Source organism: Trematomus bernacchii, unplaced genomic scaffold, assembly GCF_902827165.1.
Source record: "Trematomus bernacchii unplaced genomic scaffold, fTreBer1.1, whole genome shotgun sequence".
In the NCBI taxonomy this organism is placed as follows: domain Eukaryota; kingdom Metazoa; phylum Chordata; class Actinopteri; order Perciformes; family Nototheniidae; genus Trematomus; species Trematomus bernacchii.
The window spans coordinates 368334-390779 of NW_022987578.1; the positions used below are offsets into that span (position 1 = coordinate 368334).

General features: G+C 41.9%; 1 protein-coding gene across 4 annotated transcripts; it reads right to left on the reverse strand.

Annotated features, from left to right (window-relative positions):
• Nucleotides 1-8598: 8598 nt before the first annotated feature.
• LOC117479852 (NACHT, LRR and PYD domains-containing protein 3-like) lies at nucleotides 8599-21030 on the reverse strand. 4 transcript variants are annotated; one of them, XM_034126953.1, is made up of 9 exons: nucleotides 20987-21030; nucleotides 20621-20900; nucleotides 17710-19501; nucleotides 17454-17627; nucleotides 17132-17305; nucleotides 16810-16983; nucleotides 16487-16660; nucleotides 10526-10572; nucleotides 8599-9322 (listed from the first exon to the last, which is right to left on the reverse strand). In XM_034126953.1, exons 2-9 carry the CDS (start codon nucleotides 20889-20891, stop codon nucleotides 8757-8759), a joined length of 3372 nt encoding a protein of 1123 aa, XP_033982844.1. In that variant the 5' UTR covers nucleotides 20892-20900; nucleotides 20987-21030; the 3' UTR covers nucleotides 8599-8756. The 4 variants fall into 4 exon arrangements, with proteins under 4 accessions (XP_033982844.1, XP_033982843.1, XP_033982846.1 ...); XM_034126952.1 differs by having other exon boundaries at nucleotides 17710-19513; XM_034126955.1 differs by lacking the exon at nucleotides 17132-17305 and having other exon boundaries at nucleotides 17710-19513; nucleotides 20987-21029.
• Between the last annotated feature and the right edge of the window lie 1416 nt (nucleotides 21031-22446).

Sequence of the window (22446 nt, forward strand, 5' to 3'; positions counted from 1 at the left end):
CATAAAATTATAGGCTAATTGATCATGGGTGGGCAGTGGTATGCAAGTGTAGAGCAAAACTGTGTTTCATCGTTGGGATGAGCATGATGGGAGGTGTATAGGCTGGTCGAGTAGGACTACAGTTAACTGTGTGGTTTCGGATAGAAAGGGTAGAGGAACAAAGTCTATGTGCTCCAGATCGGGGGGGCATAGCACCACTAGAGCAGGGATAGTGGAGTCGCAAGAGGATAAGCTAGTTATTGCTCTTGGACGGTCTTCAGGCACCGATCTAAGGACTTGTATACAAGGGTGGCGGCACGAGTCAAGGTGCCCCACTGGATTCCCACTGGGAGAGATCAAATAGTCCCTACCCCCTCTGAAACCTCTTTAATCCGGACTAAATTGAGCTGGATGAATTTTTGCTGTCACGCTGGTGTTTATTATGAGTTCATCATGTTTGTTTGTCTGATTGTTTGTATCAGGGGTCTATATTGGTTTGTCTAACCGCCGTCTTGTGCATGTTTTGTAACAACTAATAATGAATCAGTCCATAGCCAGAGTAAAATAAACTAAGCTTTAGTTAACTCACCAAAAGTAAATGACTTGAGAAAGTTAAATAATATATAGTGTTTTGCAAAATTCTGGTAGTATAGATGTGCTGCAAAATGAAAATAAATAGCAAAAGAGTGTTTTTATGTCCTGCATCTGAGTGTGCAGAGGAAATGTAAACAAGGAGCACACTGTTCAGGGTGTGCGCTGTAGGTGTAAGAAGAAAATAAGATTATATTACTTTTAAGAATACATTCTTAAATTGTATTGCTGGTATGTTAAGATATGTTTGTGACCTTTTATAAACCCTATGCCCCGTCCTGCACCCTGAGACCCTAAGAGGCATCACTGCTGGTCGTAAAAACCCTGCCTGAGGAGGTCAGGGTGGCAAAATCTGTCTGCTGTTTTAGGTCAATGTTGTATTATTTGTTTCATTTATTCTTAAATCTATGTATTGTATGGTAATAATGAAAAAAAAAAAACGTAATGTATTGAACACATTCCGAAACAAAGCTGATAAGACAGAACTAGACTCAAACATAATACAAATTATTGTTGAAACCTTTTGCGCTGCTGCTGCAAAATGGAAACTTTGTTGATTATCTGTTCCAACTGGCCACTGGATTCAGATAATTAATATAAGTTGAAGTTTAATTACAGTTTTAAATATAGTTTAACATTCTTTATTAAACTGCTTCAAATTATTTCTCGTATCAACCAATTGGTCTCCAGAGACATTACTAAAATTCTAATAGTTGTTAAACTACTGACAAGTTTTCTGAAACCGAGTTTATGAACAAAAGAGTAAAGGTCGCTGGTTAAGCCAGGATCAATATATTTGTTGACGTTTTCATTACAGTGTGCATAATAAATGTGTTAAATGAATTGAGCAATTCTTTAAAAAGTATAATGTTGCAATCTCTTTACAATAAGTAATTACAGTTAACAGAGAAGTAGAGGTTGTTTTCCAAGGGCCTCTCCTTCACAGGCCTACACTTTAAATCATGAGACTTTCAAATCATAACAGACAGAGATCGGTATCACTTTGTGTTGCAAGCCAAATCCATGTAAAGGTTCTACTTGAGCCCAATTTAAATACCATAAAGAAAGTATTGAACCCAGCTCAAGCTAAATGTCAAATGTATTTAATTAAGGTGCAAGTGTTTTTGATTTATTTAAAATGTTCCAGTCTAGCTTCTTTCGAGTTCAGTCTAAGCAACAAATTGTTTCTCATAACATTCTCACTGCTGTCCCAAATGTTTTAACCTTGGGCAGACAAGCTGTTCACACACCCACACACACACCCACACACCCACACACTTTGGATAAGTAGTCACCTTATCCACATTGTAAATTGTTGCCTTCTTTAAAGTTATTAGTAATTTAAGATTAATTATTAAATTAAATGTGGTACATAAGATAAAATAAATAAAATAACTTTGACTTGATCATTTTGTTCACAACATTAGACCTGTCCTCTAATCTCTACTAGAATAAGATAAGTGTGCATGTTTGGATGTTTTATCACTCCTGTGATGTACCTAATCTTGATATCCTTTTCATTACAGAGCTGGGAAAATGGTGTATTGATTAGATTCTGATCCGTGCACGTCCAATTTTGACTGACTTTAGTTTTAATGTTAATTTGACTTCAACCCATAAGTAATTATTTGAATTAACTCTAAATTTCACATGATGATGGATTAGTGTTCCACATTTCTTCCACTAATTTGTTTTACAATTAGGCCAAAGGTAAAGAGAGACATTGATGACCTGGTGTCCCTTTTGTTAGTACGTGGTTCCATTTTGTCTATGGCCTTGGACGGCTTCACTAAAAGTCACCCAGTTCTGCCCTGCTGCAGTCCGGCTGAGTGCAGTCACAGAGATGCTATGGCTGCTCTACATGACATTAATGGTCTGGTCTGAATGGACACCATTTCCTGCTCCCAGAACATTACAGCCGTTGATACTGTCTCACATGGGTCTGCTCCCCCCCACTGAGCCATGAACTGAAAGCATGACATCTGCTTTGAACACTTGGAAGCCTCCCTGTCACACCAGCACCAACCCTTGGGTCAGTCAGATGAGACTAACGGCTTCACTTAGGGCATTTGGTTCAGATACATGACTCTCGTTACCACAGAGTGGGTTGTTTTTAAGGCTATTCATACTGCTATGCAGAGGATGCCTGTATGTTGGCGAGCTGGTAAAAGCCCCTACTATTGTTCAAATAGGCCTAATGTCAGGGGTCTCTTAATGTCTAGTTCTACATGTATTCACATTATATAGACAATGTTTCCACCTGGTAAAACTAAAGGCTGCACAAAACTCAGGCTACAATACAACCATTCTGTTCTGCTCTAACGATTCAATGTATAGATTCTACATCAAAACAATTAGCTTTTATTGTTTCCAATGATAACGTCACCTTCAGTGGAGGAATGCAAACCTGTTTTCAAATGTAAGGTTTTGATTTTGTTTGACATTTCTCAGTAATGACACCCTCAGACACCCAGTATCATTCATGCTATGCCTTCAGTAATAACTCAGATGTTAAAGGGATGAAACTTTTCCTCCCAAATCAGATATGCTTTGTTTTTCAACAAATGTATCAATTTCCTGCATAATATATGTTTATCACAATGGTTTTTGTAAGCTGCACACAGGTGATACTGAGTCTTCTCGATTAATAGATTATAAACTATACCATGCTTAAATAGACTCCTAAGTTATTATTTCATATGTACCATATGCAAGAAAAGGGAGGGAAGAGTCAATTATATTGAGTAATTTATTATATTTCTGATAAACTAATATGTTATCAAAAGGTAAATGGTGAATTAATATACATTTAGAATCATTGAGAAGGGGTTATATCCACAGGGACAAGCTCACCTTTAATTTACAATAACATTTCTCTGCTATGGACTGATGAGTATATGATTCTTGCATGTTCAATGACTAACACAAACCTTCAAAATGATAATGTGCATGTGTCAGGAAGGCTCCCAAATAATTCTGAGGGGCCTATCCTATTTTTGTAATTAAATGATAATGTGCTAATCCATTACTTTGAGTTGTCTTCACTCAGAAAAAACATCCCTATCAGGTGTTAACCCAATAACTAGGACAGCTCTCAAGGCCAAGGGTCAGAGAGAGAGGGTCACACTCTCCGGGTGCAGAGAGCACCCCCAGCCATGTGCAAGGAAGCACGAGGTCGTTCGAGATGGGATGCTTCTCTTCACCTTTCTGATAAGATGGGATGCTTCTCTTCACCTTTCTGCTAAGAGGGGGTTCTTCTCTTCATCTTTCTGCTCGGTGGGCTCTAGCAGACAACCCTGCAGGACGAGCGAGGGCTTCAGAGGCTTCTATAATACAAGGTTCCATGTTTCTTGGAGGAGTTTGATGTCTTCCTAACCTCTCCCATCACGGGGGGGACACCTGGATGCATCAGGACTACGCAGTTGTACTCAAGCAGATAGCAGAAGGAATACCGGCAGATGAGCCTCCGTCTCACTGGGGGATCAGCTACAGTGCTCACTGGATGAGCCACACAAAAGCAGAGCAATTGGGGGTGTTGAAATATGGCGCTCTGATGAAGAAGAGTTTGAGCCAATCAGCACCTCAGTGCTAATCTACAGTATCAGGATGCCTTTACATACCAGACACTCAGTGTCATAAAGGGAGGAGGAGAACGAAGACTGACGGACATGTTCTTCCAGCTCTCGTACAAAGATGAACTTTGAATTGAATGACCAGATGTTTAAAGATGTACAATTAATGATTGTTTTTTATATTTCCAATGACCAGACATGTGTTAAATAGTGGTGATAAATATATTTAGTCAGATCAGATTACATTTTCACACTAAACAAAATTAATAAATAAATATTCTCAGATTATAAAGTATTGAATAATAAGGTATTTCTAATATTATAACAGATAATGTTAATATCCTTAATCATCCAGCAATCAGGCTTAACAACACAACTCTTTAATGTATTACCCATGCACAGACAGACCTAACATGATGTTTCAAGTACTGGATTAATTTCAGTTTTGGCCCAAAACAAATATTTATAATAATTGATATAACAATTATGTAGCATATTTGATCCTCAAATTAGAGAATTATAATTTAAAGAAATTGATATTCTATATTCAACATTAGATAAACACAGAAGAACCCTTTCCAAGTACCATAAGTAGATGTTCAGGTAAGTATGGCTAATAAGAATAAGTGATAGACTTAATTTGGTACAGATCAGTTGTAGCATTTACAAATGTATGAATTAAAGTTTTAAGAATGTTTAATCTTTCCTTTCCAGGTTTTTACAAAAGTCTTTGAATATTTGCCTAACTTTTCCTTTTCAGACTAAAATGAATGTATTGATTTTACTAAGACTAAGTGCCTTACTCTTGACTAAAGCGTAATGAAGTAAACGTAAAGTAATCCTAAAATTGAGGACACTGCAACTTTGCCGATTACAGATTGATCAAATCACCACTGTGAATGTTATGCCTTAGCTGGATCTCTGATGATCCTAAGTTTTAAATGCTTTTGACTAGTGATTGCCTTAAAGCAAATCTTTAAGCTGTTTCTGGTTTTGATTTTATAGTTTGATAAATGACATTAACTAATGGTTTAAATGATAAAAGATATTAGTTTAAAACAAATATTTTGCTATTATGTATCTGTGTTTTTATGTGTGTTTATTATTGTACTTATTGACAAAAGATGCTCCAAACACTGATGAGAGATAATTGTTCCTATTATGATTGCCTGTATCAATCATTGTGATTGAATGTTTCAATCTTACTCTACTTTGTGATGTAATTGAATGTAAGGTGAGACCACACTCGAATCTGAAGACGCCTATTGATTTAAGTATTGACCAGAATTATTAGACTAATGTTTTAAGGTTATCAAAAATGATAAAAAGAGAGGAACTGTTAAGGAATAATTCTTCTAGATATCTAACCTTTTACTCTGACATGTGTTATCTCCTTTAAGGAAAGGCCTTGGTGCCATATGTGTTGTTGTCACCAGTGTGAGACCGGTCAACTTGTCTGGCACGAAGGGTAATTGTTGTGGGAACACTGAGGCACTTCTTTATCGGTGTTTGTGGGCTCTAGGATGTGAAATCCTTGAGGCCATGAGCGTCGGACGCAGATGATTCAGTGTTTAGTCTACTCCTTCAGAGATGTTGATTTCTCTCTGTGAACCTGTTAAAAGGTCTAGCATAGAGAGAGGTTCTTCAGAATTGATGTGGCAACTCTACCGTGTGGTCAGAACCTCTGACTCTTTGAATTGTGATGTGAATCCTCCGGCCGAATACTCTGAATAAACCCATCAGTGTTTGACATCAAAGCTCCAACTCTCACCGTGTCTCCTTCCTGAGTCGGTGACTCCATGCATTACTACACAGAAGTTTCCTCCACATATACCTGTATGTACTGGACCTGTAATTAACTGATTTTGCAAGTTAGTCGATAATTTTTCCATATTTTTGAAGCTGGCATTTTCCCTGAGTGTCAAAGACCGCCGCCGATGGGAATACATTGCAATCAGTTGAAAGCTCTTTGCGTCCGTTTATGAAGCTGAAGGAGACTCGGCGCGTCACAAATGCACGCCAAAGGACCCTGACCAAGCGTCGCTCTTGGACGATCAGGGAGTACTGTGTACTGTGTTGGTCCCTGACCCTCCTCCGTATAATACATTCCCCTCTTATTTTTACGCTGTATTTAAATCTGCTATGTTTAGAATTTCTATATGTTTTCTCTTTGTTAAAAGACAGACATTATAACACCAATAGCTTCTTAGTTCATATTACATGTCATGGTTACATTTCATTATTTATCCACAGCACACAAACCATGAGCTTCAATACAGGTCCATATTGGTTACTTCAAAACTATCCCTGATAAAGACAAGAATAAGAATTGTTTGTAATAAACTTGAAAGAAGTAGATACGTTTTACTTCATGTTTATTAGAAATATATAATATTGAATAGAAATGTGTTAATAGTTAACTGCATAACACAAGTGTTATTAGTCAACAAACGCATACTTTGTTGGTCTTTATTAAAGTACTTCTGTATATAAATACTTGTACATGCTACAGAAGGGAAACAGGGAGCCAGAGAATCTCCTCTTCTTCTCTCCTCTGCTTCATGATCTCACTGCATCCTCACAAAGTCACAACATGATGTGAAACTAATGAAACCTTTACACCAAAAAAACCTTAAATAGTCTTGAGATCAAGTCACACATTGAGGAGATGTTCCTTCATAGATACAGCTGTAAATATCAGCAGAAAGGTTACTGAGGAAAACACAGACTCTCCACACCGCGAGTGTTTCAGGTGAGAGTCACTTTTTAAAAACACAAGGTCAAATCAATCAGATCTTCTGCACTTTAAAGGGTTCTGCTGATGTTCAGGTGTATGTAACATTGCTCTGTAACACTCAACACACGATCACATGATGTATGTAGAAGGTTCTTTTCAATGAGGAGTAAAACATAGAAGGAACACAATCTGAAGTTGTGTAATTGATACGGTTTTTACTCAGTCCTCACACACCACCTCGAGGTACCGACAAACTCCCTTCTTTCTATACTACCTCCATTCATCAATTTTACACCATTGAACTTTCCCCTGTTAGTTTCTCCCTTTAGACTTTGATCACAGACCTTAATGAACACACCTCTGAAACCTTGGGATTCAATACCCGTAAAGCACTGCTGCCGTATTTCAGATCAATCGATCACGGCGACCTCCAATATGACCCAGAATTCAGCAACAGAGTTACCTAGGTGCGACTTACCCGCTGTTCTCTCTGGGAGACTGCAGACTCCGTCAGGGATCGATCCTCAGCCAAGGAGACAGGACGCTGGAATCAGTCTGGACTCAGGACTCAAGCTATGTGGGAACAGGTTACATTTCCGTCTCATTTGTCACTTATCCAGCAATAATCAGAAGGGCTACGTGAACTTTAGTTTCCTCTCACAAGTGTGAACAGGTCGTTTTATTTAAAGTTTCACAAGTTATAACACCACACACTATAATGAACTGCGTTTAGCTCAGATATAGATGATATCTGCTCCGTCTAGGTTTGCCCCACTACTAGTTAGTATCGGGGGTTCTTCAGTCTTCTGCAAGAAGAACTGAGTTCAAGAGGAACTGATTTCAAATGTTCTTCAGTCTCCTTATATCCTCTTTGTTCACGTGGTTTGTCACATCAGGTGTCCTTCTTTGTTGCTTTATGGTTAAATGTTCACTTCCCGCAAGGAAGTGCATAACAGATGTTCATCTCCTGGAAAGAGGAAGTGCGTACTTTGCTACATAGGTCTTTACAAGTACCCATGTAAGGATTTCTGTTATACATCCTGTTTATATTGCTAAAGCGTTAAACTATACGATACATGACTATGGCATTCAGAGTTTAACACAGTTTTTAACATATTTAAGCTTTATATAATAAAATACATTGTTCCATTTTCTTCCTTTCTTCAACAGTTGACATAGCCGCCATTTTATTAAACATTAAACAACACTTTGGGCCCTCAGCTAATTCAGACAGTATAATGAGATATGGCCCACAGATTAAACTTGTCATATATTGTACTACTTCAATATATATGTACAAATATATATCACGGTATTCATGTGTGCCCACCTTTCTTTCTATCTGCTCTCATTATAATCACTCTGAAGTTTCTGTTTGAAGGAATGAGCTGCTAACTCAATAAAGTAAACCCTCTGGAGAGCTGAGATGAAGGCTGTTGTGTTTCTTAAAGCATTTTCAAGAATCAACAATCATTGACCTTTTGATTCATCTGTCCAACTTATAACTGAACTGATAAGGAGAGATTCATCACCCAATGAAAGACTCTCTGGGGACACAGCCTTCAGAATAAAAGACTCTCTGGGGACACAGCCTTCAGAATAAAAGACTCTCTGGGGACACAGCCTTCAGAATAAAAGACTCTGAGGACACAGCCTTCAGAATAAAAGACTCTCTGGGGACACAGCCTTCAGAATAAAAGACTCTCTGGGGACACAGCCTTCAGAATAAAAGACTCTCTGGGGACACAGCCTTCAGAATAAAAGACTCTCTGGGGACACAGCCTTCAGAATAAAAACACTTCTGACAGTAAAGACACAATCAGTGAGCCAGATTTAAAACAGCAACCCTTAAACCCAGGACAGGAAGTGATCTCCTCCTACAGAGGACACAGAGACACTGAGGAGTCATATGACCAGAACCCTAACCGAAACCCAGCGTAGAGAGGTTCAGTGAATGTGGTTCTGAAGGTGTGGAGGTGGGTCAGTGTGTCAGAGGAGACTCTGTAGAAGGAGAGAGAGCCAGCAGCATGATCCAGATACACTGCTACTCTACGAGAGGAGGAGGAGGAGGAGGAGGAGGAGGAGGAGGAGGAGGAGGAGGAGGTGCTTGTTTCTCTCTTATTGTGCCGGACAGAGTAACCTCTATCAGAGCATTTCAGACTCCAGGACTGATCATTCCTTCCAAACTCACTGTCATCTCTGCCTCCTTTCCTGCTGATTCCTCTGTAAGTCACTGCTATATGAACCCCTCCTCTCCTCTCGACCTCCCAGTAACAGCGACCAGTCAGAGCTTCTCTGCACATCAGCTGATTCCAGGAGTCAAACCTCTCTGGATGATCAGGATGTGGCAGACCCTCTCCCACATGTGTCACCTTCCTGTTGTCCTCAGACAGTTTGAGGTCTCTCTGTACTGTGTTTGAGTCCAGGGTGAGTCCACAGGAATCTGAGGAGAGACACAGACAGCAGTTTATCACCAGACTCACCTGAAGGCTTTCCTCTCTGTTAGTGATCTTTCTATAACAGCGCTCTATAAGAGTCATGTATTATTATTATAAAGTTTAAAGGTGATGCAGCTAGTTCAGCAGGTTCTGACCCAGTTGCTGAAAGACTCCAGCTGCACATGTTCAAGTGACATGCTTCAATCACTTTGAGCACACCATCACTAGAGACCTGATCTAAGGGGGTAACACGCTGAGAGAGCGAGAGAGAGAGAGAGAGAGAGAGAGAGAGAGAGAGAGAGAGAGAGAGAGAGAGAGAGGAGAGAGAGAGAAGAGAGAGAGAGAGAGAGAGAGAGAGAGAGAAGAGAGAGAGCGAGAGAGAGAGAGAGAGAGAGAGAGAGAGAAGAGAGAGAGGAGAGAGAGAAGAGAGAGAGAGAGAGAGAGAGAGAGAGAGAGAGAGAGAGGAGAGAGAGAGAGAGAGAGAGAGAGAGAGCAGAGAGAGAGAGAGAGATGAGAGAGAGAGAGCGAAGAGATAGAGAAGAAGAGAGAGAGAGAGAAGATATATAGATCTCAGATAGATATATATATATGATCTACTATCAGATCTTATCTATCTATATATAGCTCTATCTCTCTATCTATCGACTCTCTATCCTCTCTCTCTCTCTCTCTACTCTCTCTCTCTCTCTCTCTCTCTCTCTCTCTCTCTCTCTCTCTCTCTCTCTCTCTCTCTCTCTCTCTCTCTCTCTCACAACGGTCGGAGGAGCGTGGTGTGAGTGAGTTACTAACTTTTTCACGTCGGTGTGAAATGTCTTTTTTAGCTGTTCTGTCGTCATTCCCTGCGATCTTCTTCTGCAGTCAGTCAGAATGAATATTAATACGGGGCGTTTCTTTGACTATTTATAGGCAAATATGGGCGTTACGTGAAGCCCGCAAAAGCTGCGCCGCATTTCGAGTTGATTGTGATTTATAAAGGGAAACCGGCGTAGGACGTGCCGCACGCAAGGCTTTATAAATGAGGCCCCTGGACCCACCTGAAGGCTTTACTCTCTGTTAGTGATCCTTTCTATAATAGCGCTATATAAGTGTCATGTATTATTATTATTATTATAGAGTTTAAAGGCGATGCATGCCAGTCATGTTTTAATGAATAAATACCACCTCCATCATCTTTGTCTTTAGAGAGAAGCTGACTGATCCACACTTACACTTCCTCAGACCTGGTTTTAACCTCTGCTCTCCACCATGGTCCAGCCTGGAGGAAGAAACACAGTCAGGATGATGTTCTATCCAACATGAGTCCTAGCTGCTGGTACCTCGTGGAACAGAGGTTACTTTCTTAGAGCAAGCTTTTTTATTCTGAAAAGGTTGGCGTTTAGTGTCAAACATTGTCACAGCATATTGTACATTGCATCTTTACATGAAGGACATACATCTATTCATAGTTCTTTTCAGCAATATACACATGATGACACAAAAAACACAGAGGAGAGAGACATAAAGAAAGAAATGAAAATAAAATAGAACAGTGAACAATTAGGGAGTAGACATTTCTTTCCAGCAGAGTTCTGGATCTGTGGAAACTAAGTCAGGCCTTTAGGGCTTTACAAAGTGAGTCCACTTCTCACAGGTTGGAGTAAATTGACCAATGTATGATTGACAGATGCTGTTATCTTTTCCATATTATAAATATCCATTGAGATGTCCATCCATCCATTTAGAGTCGGCCTATGCTTCGATAACCACTTCCTGGTTAATGCCTTTTCAGCAGAATGTTCAAGAAGTATTTGTCCTTTCTCAAATTCCTAAAATATAACATCTTGATCTCTAGAGCAGTGGTTCCCAAACTTTTTGTGCCCAAGGCACACCAAAGGACAAGTAAAAATCTCACGGCACACGTATTGTGCAAAATAGCCCTTTTCACACGTGTTATCACTCATATCATGTAAAATATCTGTAAATGTGCTTAATTATTTACTAATGCCAAATAAAATGTGACAAAGACAACTATATTACTCATGAAATAGTTATTAACGAAATATTTCAATTAATTTGAAACTTTATCAAATTAGGCTTCATCAAAGCAGCAACACACTCATTTAAACCAGACAGGTCACAAAATAAAAAATGAGGCAAAGGAAACTCAGCAGAAATTCAGCACAGAGAACTGTCAATGCAAGGAAGCTGCACTGTCCATGGTCCTGAACTACAAATTATAAATGTAACATTTCAGCATTGAAACATGTGCTATTGTAAATATTTTGCCGACTTACAAATTAGTGAGATACATGTGCCTGTCGGGGCGCGCAGATGTTCAACAGAGAGCCGTGACCTCCTGTTGTTCTTCATGTAAACCAGAGTAGAGAACGCCAACTCACACAGGTAGGTAGTGGGAAAAAGAAGAAGTTGCTCAATTGCGTGGTGGGAGATGCTTGGGTACTCCGATGCAGAAGCCAACCAAAACTGATCCAGTGGGAGCTCACTAAATTTGAGTTTCAGTGTGCGGTCCACACGGAGCTCTGCGCACTCCTCTCTCTCTTTCATAGTGAGCTTTTCTGTTGGGAATTCCGGGTGGAATGGGTCTCGGATCCAGTCATAGTCCTCGATGTCAGCCACATGTGGAAAATAGCGGTCGAACCTCTCTTTTAAGGTCTGAAGGTGTTCGGCATATACAGCGCGCTCCCTTGCTGCCTGCGGCGCAGCTGATGCCAGCGTGAACATGTCCATGGAGCCCTGTTCCAAAGCCTCGCGCCACAGGATAAGTTTGCCCATAAACCCCCGAATCTTGTCTGTGGATGATCAAATGTTTTCATTCCTGCCCTGAAGCTTGGCGTTTAACTCGTTGAGATGCCCAAATATGTCAGCGAGGTAAGCCAGCCTGGCGCACCACCTCTCATCCGCGAGCTTGTCTTTATGTGGGACAGCGTGTTCACGTGAAAACTCCAAAAGCTCTTCCCGAAGCTCATAAAGACGGGATAGGACTTTCCCCCGTGACAGCCAACGTACCTCTGTGTGGAGGATCAGGCTTTGGTGGTCGGCTCCCATCTCGGCGCACAGCTGGGAGAAGAGGCGAGATTTCAGGGGCCTTGATTTGATGTAATTCACCATCTGCACAGCCTGATTCAGCACCTCAGTCAACTCCGGGGGCATGGTTTTGGCAACTAATGCCTCTCTATGCAAAATGCAGTGGTTTGTGACGATATGTGGGTTTTGTGCTCTCACCTTAGCAATAAATCCTTTCACTCTCCCCGTCATGCTTGCTGCACCATCTGTGCAAAGACTGACGCACATATTCCAGGTCAGACTGTTCTCTTTTAAATAGTTATGAGTTACCCTGAATATTTCTTCTCCCGTAGTATGGCTTTCCATTTCTTTGCAGAAGAAAAACGTCTCTTTGATAGAGTCAGCATCAACATATCTGACGTTTGCCAGAAGTTGGGCAGCCCCACTTATGTCAGTAGATTCGTCTATTTGTAGGGAAAATCTGCCGCTCGCCTGCAGTTTCTCTGTCAAATGTTGCTCAATGTCTTCTGACATGTCGTCCATTCTTCTTTTGATGGTATTATCAGACGACGGCACTTTGGATAGCTCATTTGCGGCATCTGGACCCAGCATGATACCTACAATTTTTTTGCAAGCGGGGAGGATGAGTGTCTCCGCTATTGTGTGAGGTTTCTTCTGCTTTGCAATGAGCTCCGCTAGCATGTAACTAGCCTCCATTGCCTTTTCAGACACTTTCACACAATCCAACAAACGGTCTTGCTGCCTCTGGTTCAGATCCCGCGCTCTTTTGAAGTAGGCCAAGTTTCTCTGAACATGGAAGGGATGTTTGGTTTCCAAGTGCCTCTTCAGCTTGCTTGGAACCATGTTCGCATTAGCTAACTTCTCCCGACAGACGACGCACTCGGGTTGAGGATTGTTGACATCCCCGGTCCAACTGAAGCCAGAAGACAGGTAACTTTCATGATACTGTCTGCTGACAGTTTTTTTCCTCTTTTCTTTCGGTGGTGGGTTTTCGGCAGTCTCTGCACTGGTGGTTGGTGGTTTGCTCCGCACAAGAAAGCGCTCCATTTTCCCTCTTGCGTGTTTCTTTGTTTTAATGTTGTCCTTCAGCCTTCGATGTGTCACGGTCGTATAATTCCCACCTGCAACTGCGTTACCTGCGAAATATGGGGTTCCGTCCGTGAGGATTTTTTTTAAAAGAATTGTTTTTAGGTATAGAGTTTGCCTCTGTATTATGAAATGAGTGCATACAAAGTACTGATATAGTAAATTAAAAAATTATTATTTTTGTGTAGTTGTATATTGCAATAATAACGTATGGTTGTCACAAAATCCCACGGCACATCCGGACTTGCCTCACGGCACACCAGTGTGCCGCGGCACACCGTTTGGGAACCACTGCTCTAGAGGTATTATGTCTTTGAAAATGTCTTGTAAGGCGTTGTGTATCTCCTTCCAGTAGTCTTTGATACCTGGACAGTCCCAGAATACATGGAAGTGGTTTGCATTCTGGTCACCACAGTTCCTCCAACATATAGGGGGGGTCCTATCATAGTGGGACTTCTGAGAGGGCGGAATAAAATATCCTATCAGGTTCTTCCAGGTATATTCCCTCCAGTTCTGCCAGCTGGTACATTTCCATTGATATCTCCACATTGTTACCCATTCTTCTCCAGATATATGTATCCCTCCTTCCTGCTCCATCTTCTTTATTATGTAAGTAGTTGAGTATTTTTTAAGGTTTGTCAATCCTTGGTATACACATGATATGGTTCTACCGTTAACATCTGCGTTATACGCTTTCCTAAACATTTCTATCAAACCTACACTTGCCTCTGACACTTTTTCCACTTTCAAATGAACATAATGCCGTACCTGAAGATATCCATAAAAGTCCTGTTTCTCCAAAGTGTATTTCTCTTTGAGGGTATCCAAACTGAGCAATGCTCCCCCTTTCATCAGCTTGCACAGAGCTGTTAGACCTTTTAGAGCCCAGTCCCTAAATCTAGTATCCAATCTGTTAGGCATGAAATCTGAGTCATATGCACACCATTTGAGAAAGATACTTTCATTCTCCAATTTATATTCTTTTTTAATAGTTTTCCACATTTTAAGAGAACATTTCACCCATGGATTTGTGATAATGTTTATGAAATTGTGTAGGTTATTGTCAGCTATAATTGCCTGTATGGGAGTACACCTTCTGTTCTATATGTTTCCATTGAGCATCATATGCTGGGTTACTCCAGCATATCATTGTTCTTATCTGTGTTGTGAAATAGTAATCTCTGAGAGAGGGTAAACCCCATCCCCCTTCTTCTTTGGCCAGGTGTAAAGGTTTGAGACGAACCCTTGGTGTTTCACCTTGCCATATATATCTTGATATCATTTTATCTCATTCATTAAATTGACTTTGGTTGATCTCTTTAGGTAGGGTTTGGAATAGATATAATAATCTAGGTAGTATATCTTTTTTAACCCATTCAATTCTTGAAGAAATATTAAAGAAAGGAATTAGGTTCCATCTTGCTATATCTTCCTTCATTATGTTCTCTACAGGTAGGAAATTGCATTCGAATAATGTTGAAAGATCTTTAGGGATGTTAATGCCCAAATACTTGATGGATTTTGTGTGCCATATCAATGGGTATGTATTCCTAATATCTTCAGGTGGATGGGACTTGTCTCCTGAAGGAAGTTTCTCCCTGATATTCCTCCCTCGCTCCTCTCCTCCCAGCGTCTCCCAGGCAGACAGCTGCTCAGCCTCTCTCTCGGTGTGATCACGGTGACGGCAGTCCTCTGTCCTTCACGTCTCAGGATGCTTCCACAGCAGTCTGGTACAGCCTCGCCCCGTCCTCCTAAAATACTCGTAGTTTAGCAGGGAACGGGGTCTGGAAGCGAATATTTCTCTGCTTTAGCACTCGCTTTGCCTCGGAGTAGTCTTTACGTTTTTGCAAAATAGCTGGTGGGTAATCTTGGTCGAAATATCCCGTTCAAAAACACCTTTATTTTCCCATGGCTTGCGTATAATATCGTCTTTAGTTGAGTATCGGAGAAACTTGATCATTCTTGACGCGGCTTGTCCTCCCTGTCTCCGGAGGCCCTCGGTACGAGAGCCCGCTGCGCTCTTTCAATGCCGAGCTCCGTGGTGGGGGGGATCTCAAGTGCCTCTTGTACTAAACTCTTCGCCAAGTCAACCATAGATGACCCCTCCACTTCCTCTGGGACTTTATAAATCCTTATATTCTCCCGTCCGGATCTTCCTTCTTGGTCAGTCAGTTTATTTTCTTGCTGATTCATTACCTTTATCATCCTGCTCAGCACCTTTCACGTTTTCAATTCTCATTTCTGCCTCCTCTATTTTAACGTTGCCGTTGGTAAGCTCGGATTTCATTTTGTTTATTTGTTGTTTTGTGTCTTTGCGAAAGTCCCGTATCTCCTCCAGAACTTTAGCTAAGCTAGCCACGTGTGGCTCTGCGCTAGCTTCCTCATCATCGACCTGTGCAGGCGAGTTGTTCGTTGTATTTTCTTCGTTGGTAGACTCTGAGCCAATGTTTTTCTTTTGTCCGTCCTTTCTTCCCATCTTCGCCCCGTTAACTATTTCTAGTTTTACAGAGACATTTCTTATTTGGCAATTAAACGAGGCGAAATTAATCTCTTACCGGGAGAGAAGCTGCCATTCGGTATGGTGACGTCACCGGAACCATGACCATCATTTTCAAGTCAATAAAATCATCTGAATTCATATCAGGAGTCTTAGTAGTTAGTTTGTTTATCATGTAGCCGTGTAATAAGCGGGATGATGTGCAGCAAGGCATCCCGTACACATTCAACTGCTAACAGCTAACTGCTAAAGGCTAACTGCTAACAACCAACTGCTAACAGCTACCTGCTAACAGCTACCTGCTAACAGCTACCTGCTTACAGTCAACGGCTAACAGCTAACGGCTTAGTTTACCAGCTCTCCTCCTGCTGATATCAACGTGAATGTGATGTTCATGATGGCATTATGAGGAGAAAAAAGGATGCGTACCTGGACGTGTCGATTATAAGTTAACGTAATAAAGAATCACAAAAAGTAAATAATTTCAATAACTGTGTCATAAATGAGAAGAAGAACATGACATTTGAGATATTAGAGACACCTTCAGTCTGTCTGTCCATACCTGAGTGTCTTCAGTCTCCAGAGTGGATCCTCACGTCCAGCAGACAGCAGCTTCTCTCCTGAGTCTCCTGGATGATTGTAGCTCAGGTCCAGTTCTCTCAGATGGGAGGGGTTGGAGCTCAGAGCTGAAGCCAGAGAAACACAGCCTTCCTCTGTGACCATACAGCCTGAGAGACTGGAACCAGGGAATACAGTAAACTCAGTGTTTTAAAAAGCAGCAGGAAAATCATACAGAGGTCGACCATCTTCATCAACATGAACCTGAAGATGGATGAGCAGGTTATAAATTAAAACTATCAACAACAAAAAAACCTGTGCTCTGACCTGAGAGTCTCCAGTTCACAGTGAGGAGTCTCCAGTCCAGCAGACAGCAGCTTCACTCCTGAATCCTGCAGGTCGTTGTTACTCAGGTCCAGCTCTCTCAGATGGGAGGAGTTGGAGCTCAGAGCTGAAGCCAGAGAGATACAGCCTTCCTCTGTAACCATACAGCCTGAGAGACTGGAACCAGGGAATAGAGTAAACTCAGTGTTTTGATTATGTCAGCATGAAGATACAGATGTTGACCAACTTTATTAACATGAACCTGAAGCTGGAAGAGCAGGTTTTAAATTAAAACTATCAACAACAAAAAAACCTGTGGTCTGACCTGAGAGTCTCCAGTTCACAGTGTGGACTCTCCAGTCCAGCAGACAGCCGCTTCACTCCTGAATCCTGCAGGTCGTTGTTACTCAGGTCCAGCTCTCTCAGATGGGAGGGGTTGGAGCTCAGAGCTGAAGCCAGAGAAACACAGCCTTGCTCTGTGACCATACAGCCTGAGAGACTGGAACCAGGGAATACAGTAAACTCAGTGTTTTGATTAAGTCAGCATGAAGATACAGATGTTGACCAACTTTATTAACATGAACCTGAAGCTGGATGAGCAGGTTTTAAATTAAAACTATCAACAATAAAAAAACCTGTGGTCTGACCTGAGAGTCTCCAGTTCACAGTGAGGACTCTCCAGTCCAGCAGACAGCAGCTTCACTCCTGAATCCTGCAGGTCGTTGTTACTCAGGTCCAGCTCTCTCAGACTAGAGGACTGGGAGCTGAGGACTGAGGACAGAGCTTCACAGCTTCTCTCTGACAGCTTACAGCCACTCAGCCTGGGGAAGGATTAGCAATGAACACAATTTATTTTATTTCTCATTTTTAAAACTGATCAATGTTGTTTGTATCTCCACTTACAGAGCTTTCCTGGAGGCTTTGACCACTGGCAGCAGCCTCTGAAGAGCCTTCTCTGAAGCAGAGTATTTCTTCAGGTCAAAGACGTCCAGATCTTTTCCTGATGACAGTAAGATGAAGACCAGAGCCGACCACTCAGCAAGAGACAGTTTATCTGTGGAGAGACTTCCTGAACTCAGGTACTGTTGGATCTGCTCCACTAGAGAACTATCATTCAGTTCATTCAGACAGTGGAACAGGTTGATGCTTCTCTCCGGAGATGGGTTCTTTCTTATCTTCTTCTTGATGTACTCAACTGTTTTCTGGTTGATCTGTGAGTTACTTCCTGTTTCTTTCAGCAGGCCATGTAGGAGTTTCTGATTGGTCTGCAGTGAAAGACCCAGGAGGAAACGAAGGAACAAGTCCAGGTGTCCGTTTGGACTCTGTAAGGCCTGGTCCACAGCACTCTGGTAGAGATGTTTAAGTTGAGGCTTGTCTCTGAACACTTTAAGCAGCCAGGAGGTTGTTGGTTCTTCTGCCAGCAGGTTGACTCCAGAGTTGATGAAGGTCAGATGGACATGAAGAGCAGCCAGAAACTCCTGAATGCTCAGATGGACGAAGCAGAACACTGTTTCCTTGTACAATTCACTCTCCTCTCTAAAGACCTGTGTGAACACTCCTGAGTACACTGAGGCTTCTGTGATATCGATGTCACAGTCTGTCAGGTCGTGATCATAGAAGATCAGGTTGCCTTTCTGCAGCTGCTCAAAGGCCAGTTTTCCCAGAGCCTCCATCATCTTCCTGGTCTCTGGACTCCAGTGGGAATCTGTCTCCCTTTTTCCATGATACTTGACGTTCTTCATTTTGGACTGAATCACCATGAAGTGGATGTACATCTCAGTCAGTGTCTTGGGCAGCTCTCCTCCTTCTCTGGTTTTCAACATTTTCTCCAGAACTGAAGCAGAGATCCAGCAGAAGATTGGGATGTGGCACATGATGTGGAGGCTTTGTGAGGTCTTGATGTGGAAGATGATGGTGCTGGCCAGCTCCTGATCTCTGAATCTCTTCCTGAAGTACTCCTCCTTCTGTGGGTCAGTGAACCCTCTGACCTCTGTCACCATGTCCACACACTCAGGAGGGATCTGATTGGCTGCTGCAGGTCGTGTGGTTATCCAGATGCGAGCAGAGGGAAGCAGCTTTCCCCTGATGAGGTTTGTCAGCAGCACATCGACTGAGGTGGACTCTGTGACATCAGTCAGGATCTCATTGTTGAGGAAGTCCAGAGGAAGTCGACACTCATCCAGACCGTCAAAGATGAACACAACCGGGAACTGATCAAACCTGCAGATTCCTGCGTCTCTGGTTTCAGTGAAGAAGTGATGAACAAGTTCCACCAAGCTGTACTTGTTCTCTCTCACCACATTCAGCTCTCTGAAAGGTAATGGAAATGTGAACTGGATGTCCTGGTTGGCTTTGCCTTCAGCCCAGTCCAGAGTGAACTTCTGTGTTAAGACTGTTTTCCCGATGCCAGCCACTCCCTTTGTCATCACTCTGATGGGTGCATCTCTTCCAGGTGAGGCTTTAAAGAGTTCTTCTTGTCTGATGATTGTTTCTGGTCTGTCTGGTTTCCTGGAAGCTGTTTCAATCTGTCTGACCTCATGTTCTTCAGCTGAAGTTTCTCCCATGGTGATGTAGATCTCCGTGTAGATTTCATTTAGAGGTCTTGAATTACCCGTTTTTATGATTTTCTCAATTTTTATCTTCAGGTTGAATTTGAGGTTCCCTTGGCACTGAATAAGACTCTCTGAATGAATCTCTGAATGAATCTCTGAATGATGAAAAAAGAATCCCTCAATTGAGACAATGATACTTTCCACATAAAATAACCATCACAAGTTTGGTTCCTAATTTGACACATTTTTGACAAGACAGTAGATTATTTTCCTTCATCAATAAGCTGTATCTTCCAAAACTGTTGCTTTGAAAAAAAATATTTTCGAAACTAGAATGAACAATCTGTTGTCCCCAGAAAACCATGGCCCTAAACCTGAGCGACTCTTATTCCTGCTGCTGGAAGACGAGGCTCGACCCTGGCAGATCGACCACTGAGGATGTGGACTCAGCTCTCACTCCAGTTATACAGGAAGTGTATTGCTCTTAGTAATTGTCCAAATACTGCGTAATCCTGCAATAGCCTACTATCAACAAGACGCCCTGGGGGTCACAGTAATAGTCTTTCCCTTAGTCGATAAGACAGGGTGGATGGAAAACTCTATTGACCCAAATGTGGAGCCCCAGCCTAACTACTGAATGTATCCCCAGCTGGTGCCATGACCCAGAGACTGCAAGAGAGGAAGTTACTCTGAACTGTTGGTCGATGCATCGGCAGAGAGAACAGGGACAGCTTTCCTCTCAATGAACCTCAAAGGTGACCTGGGTAACTCTGGAAAAGCAGAGAGTCTAATCCCTATCCAGGAGTTTCTTTCCAGAGCCGGTTCAATGTGTAGAGGTGAGCCCAACTTTGTATAGTTGGTCCTGCTCCAACACCGGATCCGTCCCCAGCAGAGAGGTGACGGCTGTTTGAAGTTTGTATACCATGTTCCTCTCCTTCACTTACAACCCAACTGGCATTGATTGGACCCTTAGACCCAGTGGTGTGTAGACCCCAGTGCCTGGCTGCAGGATGAGGACCTGGTCTGCCTAATAGGGTTGCTTTTTTTGTAAGTAGCTGATCTAAAAAGTGACCCTGCCAGAAACTATTGACCCTGACCACTGAGCTTTCAGGGCCATGGGGGTACCTAATCCCTGACACCATGAGCAGGTGGTGTTTCTCTGTGTGGTATATCAGGAGGACACATCCAATCCATGTTATCATTGTGATTTACCTGACCTCAGGTTCCCTGTTTGTAAAACAGTTTTTTAACTAATGACCTACCTGTCGGTTCTGATGTGATTTCTGATAATTTCTCCTCCAGAAGATTCTGATTCATCTCCTTCAAAACGTTTCTGGTCACTTTAATAGTGTTAATGCCGTAGTTCAGAAACATATGGTCCACAGTTTGCGTCCGACATGCATCCTCTAGTCGACTCTTTGGGATTCCTTCAAATCCTAGGACCTTCAGCTGCAAGTGCCACTTGAATTCTTCAAAGTCCTCTTTCCCCAAATGTTCTAAAGTACTGAAGAGGATCTTTTTCAGTGACGCCATATTTTCTCCCTGCAGAGATCCAAAAGAAACCAACAGAAAATATTATATAATCTTACATCTGAAATAACATGGGTTCATGCAAAAAAAATACTTTCTTTGTTTTTCAAAGGTCCAGGTCCAGTCCAGCTTCAGGTCCAGGTCCAGGTCCAGCTTCAGGTCCAGGTCCAGGTCCAGCAGAATGTGGTGTGTTCCTCTGGGCTGGAACACAACACAGAGCTTTGAGTGAATAATGAGTGCTGAGCTGTGACATGGAGAAGAGTCATGGACAGTTGGAGATCTCACCTCTGAGCTTTAGTCTGGCTGTCATGTTCCCCACACAGAGAGGGGGGGGGCTCCCTCCTCTCTGTCCTCACACTGATCCATAGCAGAGCCTCCACCTTCACACAAACACAACAACATGCTCATCACAACAAGAACATCACAGGACACATTAGTGCCCCTCCTCTCAGATGTCCCACAGCCCCAGGCCCACACAGAAACTCAGTTTGTTGACCCCCTAAATATGATTTTGTGATTGTCAAGACTTATTACAGCACACCAGAAGTGAACACATTTCTCAGTTTTTAAACATGTGGTTAACTTGTTCATTGAGACAAAACTAAAGACATAGGCAACAAAACTACTTGGTTATGTTTAGAAAAAGATAACAGATTTGCTTAAAATGTGTAAGTTTGTTACTCTATGCATTCAAACTTAATCAAAGCTTCACGCAGCGTTTGAACGGGCCCTCACCCACCCCCTGCCCTCTTTGGCATGCGCTCCAGTCACCTTTACTATATTTTCCACTTTAAAAAGGCGTTGCTAGGACTTAGTCTGGGCATGATGCTTGGGTAGCCTCAGGACTGGACCCCTCATGTAAGGTTTGGAGCAGTTTAGACAATGTTTAGCTGACAAATGTAAATTGTAAAAAATGGTGTGTTGTTCTCTTTTGACCTACAAAACTTGTCATTTGAGCTGCAGATATTAATTTGCAATTTAGTGTTACATTTCAAATTCCATCTGAATTATTTTTTATTTACGACCCTACTCTCTAGCAAGAGTTCGTATTTGATTTGCTTTAGCCCGTTTCTAATGTTATTCAACAGAAATGTACACATTTTCTGTACGTTCTATAAAGTTCATGAGTTGTGACGTGTGTACGCAGTTTAGCGTTTGTAGCTTATTCTAGATCATCGTAAATTAAGAAAATGTAATATGGCCACGCCCACATTATTAAATCACCACGATACATGAGATCTCATTTAATACCCCCCCCCCCCCCCCCCGAGCATGTATTATAATTTTCTTAATTTCTGTTAGAAAGTTACACATTGTGTTGATCTTAGCGGCCCCCTCTGGGTCGGTATCAAGTTTGAGCATATCCAATGAGGCATGAGCATTATTTCCCATTTCGATTTATGGCAGCCATGTTTTTTTACTGATCTTGCTCATTTTGAAGAGTAATGTGTAGACTGTCCCCCGAATGTTTTATAAAAAAGTATGTGTTGACAGATTCAAATGGAAAAGATTGTAGTAAGCTTTCACATTATGCTAATGAGCAACACATCTGAGTGGG

What these genes read in the sequence shown, in the direction of transcription:
- LOC117479852 (XM_034126952.1), bottom strand. Translation starts at nt 20,891, where the DNA reads ATGGCGTCACTGAAAAAGATCCTCTTCAGTACTTTAGAACATTTGGGG. An exon ending in AATCACATCAGAACCGACAG is followed by an intron (nt 19,514 to 20,620) that starts GTAGGTCATTAG and finishes TTCATCATTCAG; the next exon opens with AGATTCATTCAGAGATTCAT. An exon ending in TGTGAACTGGAGACTCTCAG is followed by an intron (nt 17,306 to 17,453) that starts GTCAGACCACAG and finishes CCCTGGTTCCAG; the next exon opens with TCTCTCAGGCTGTATGGTCA.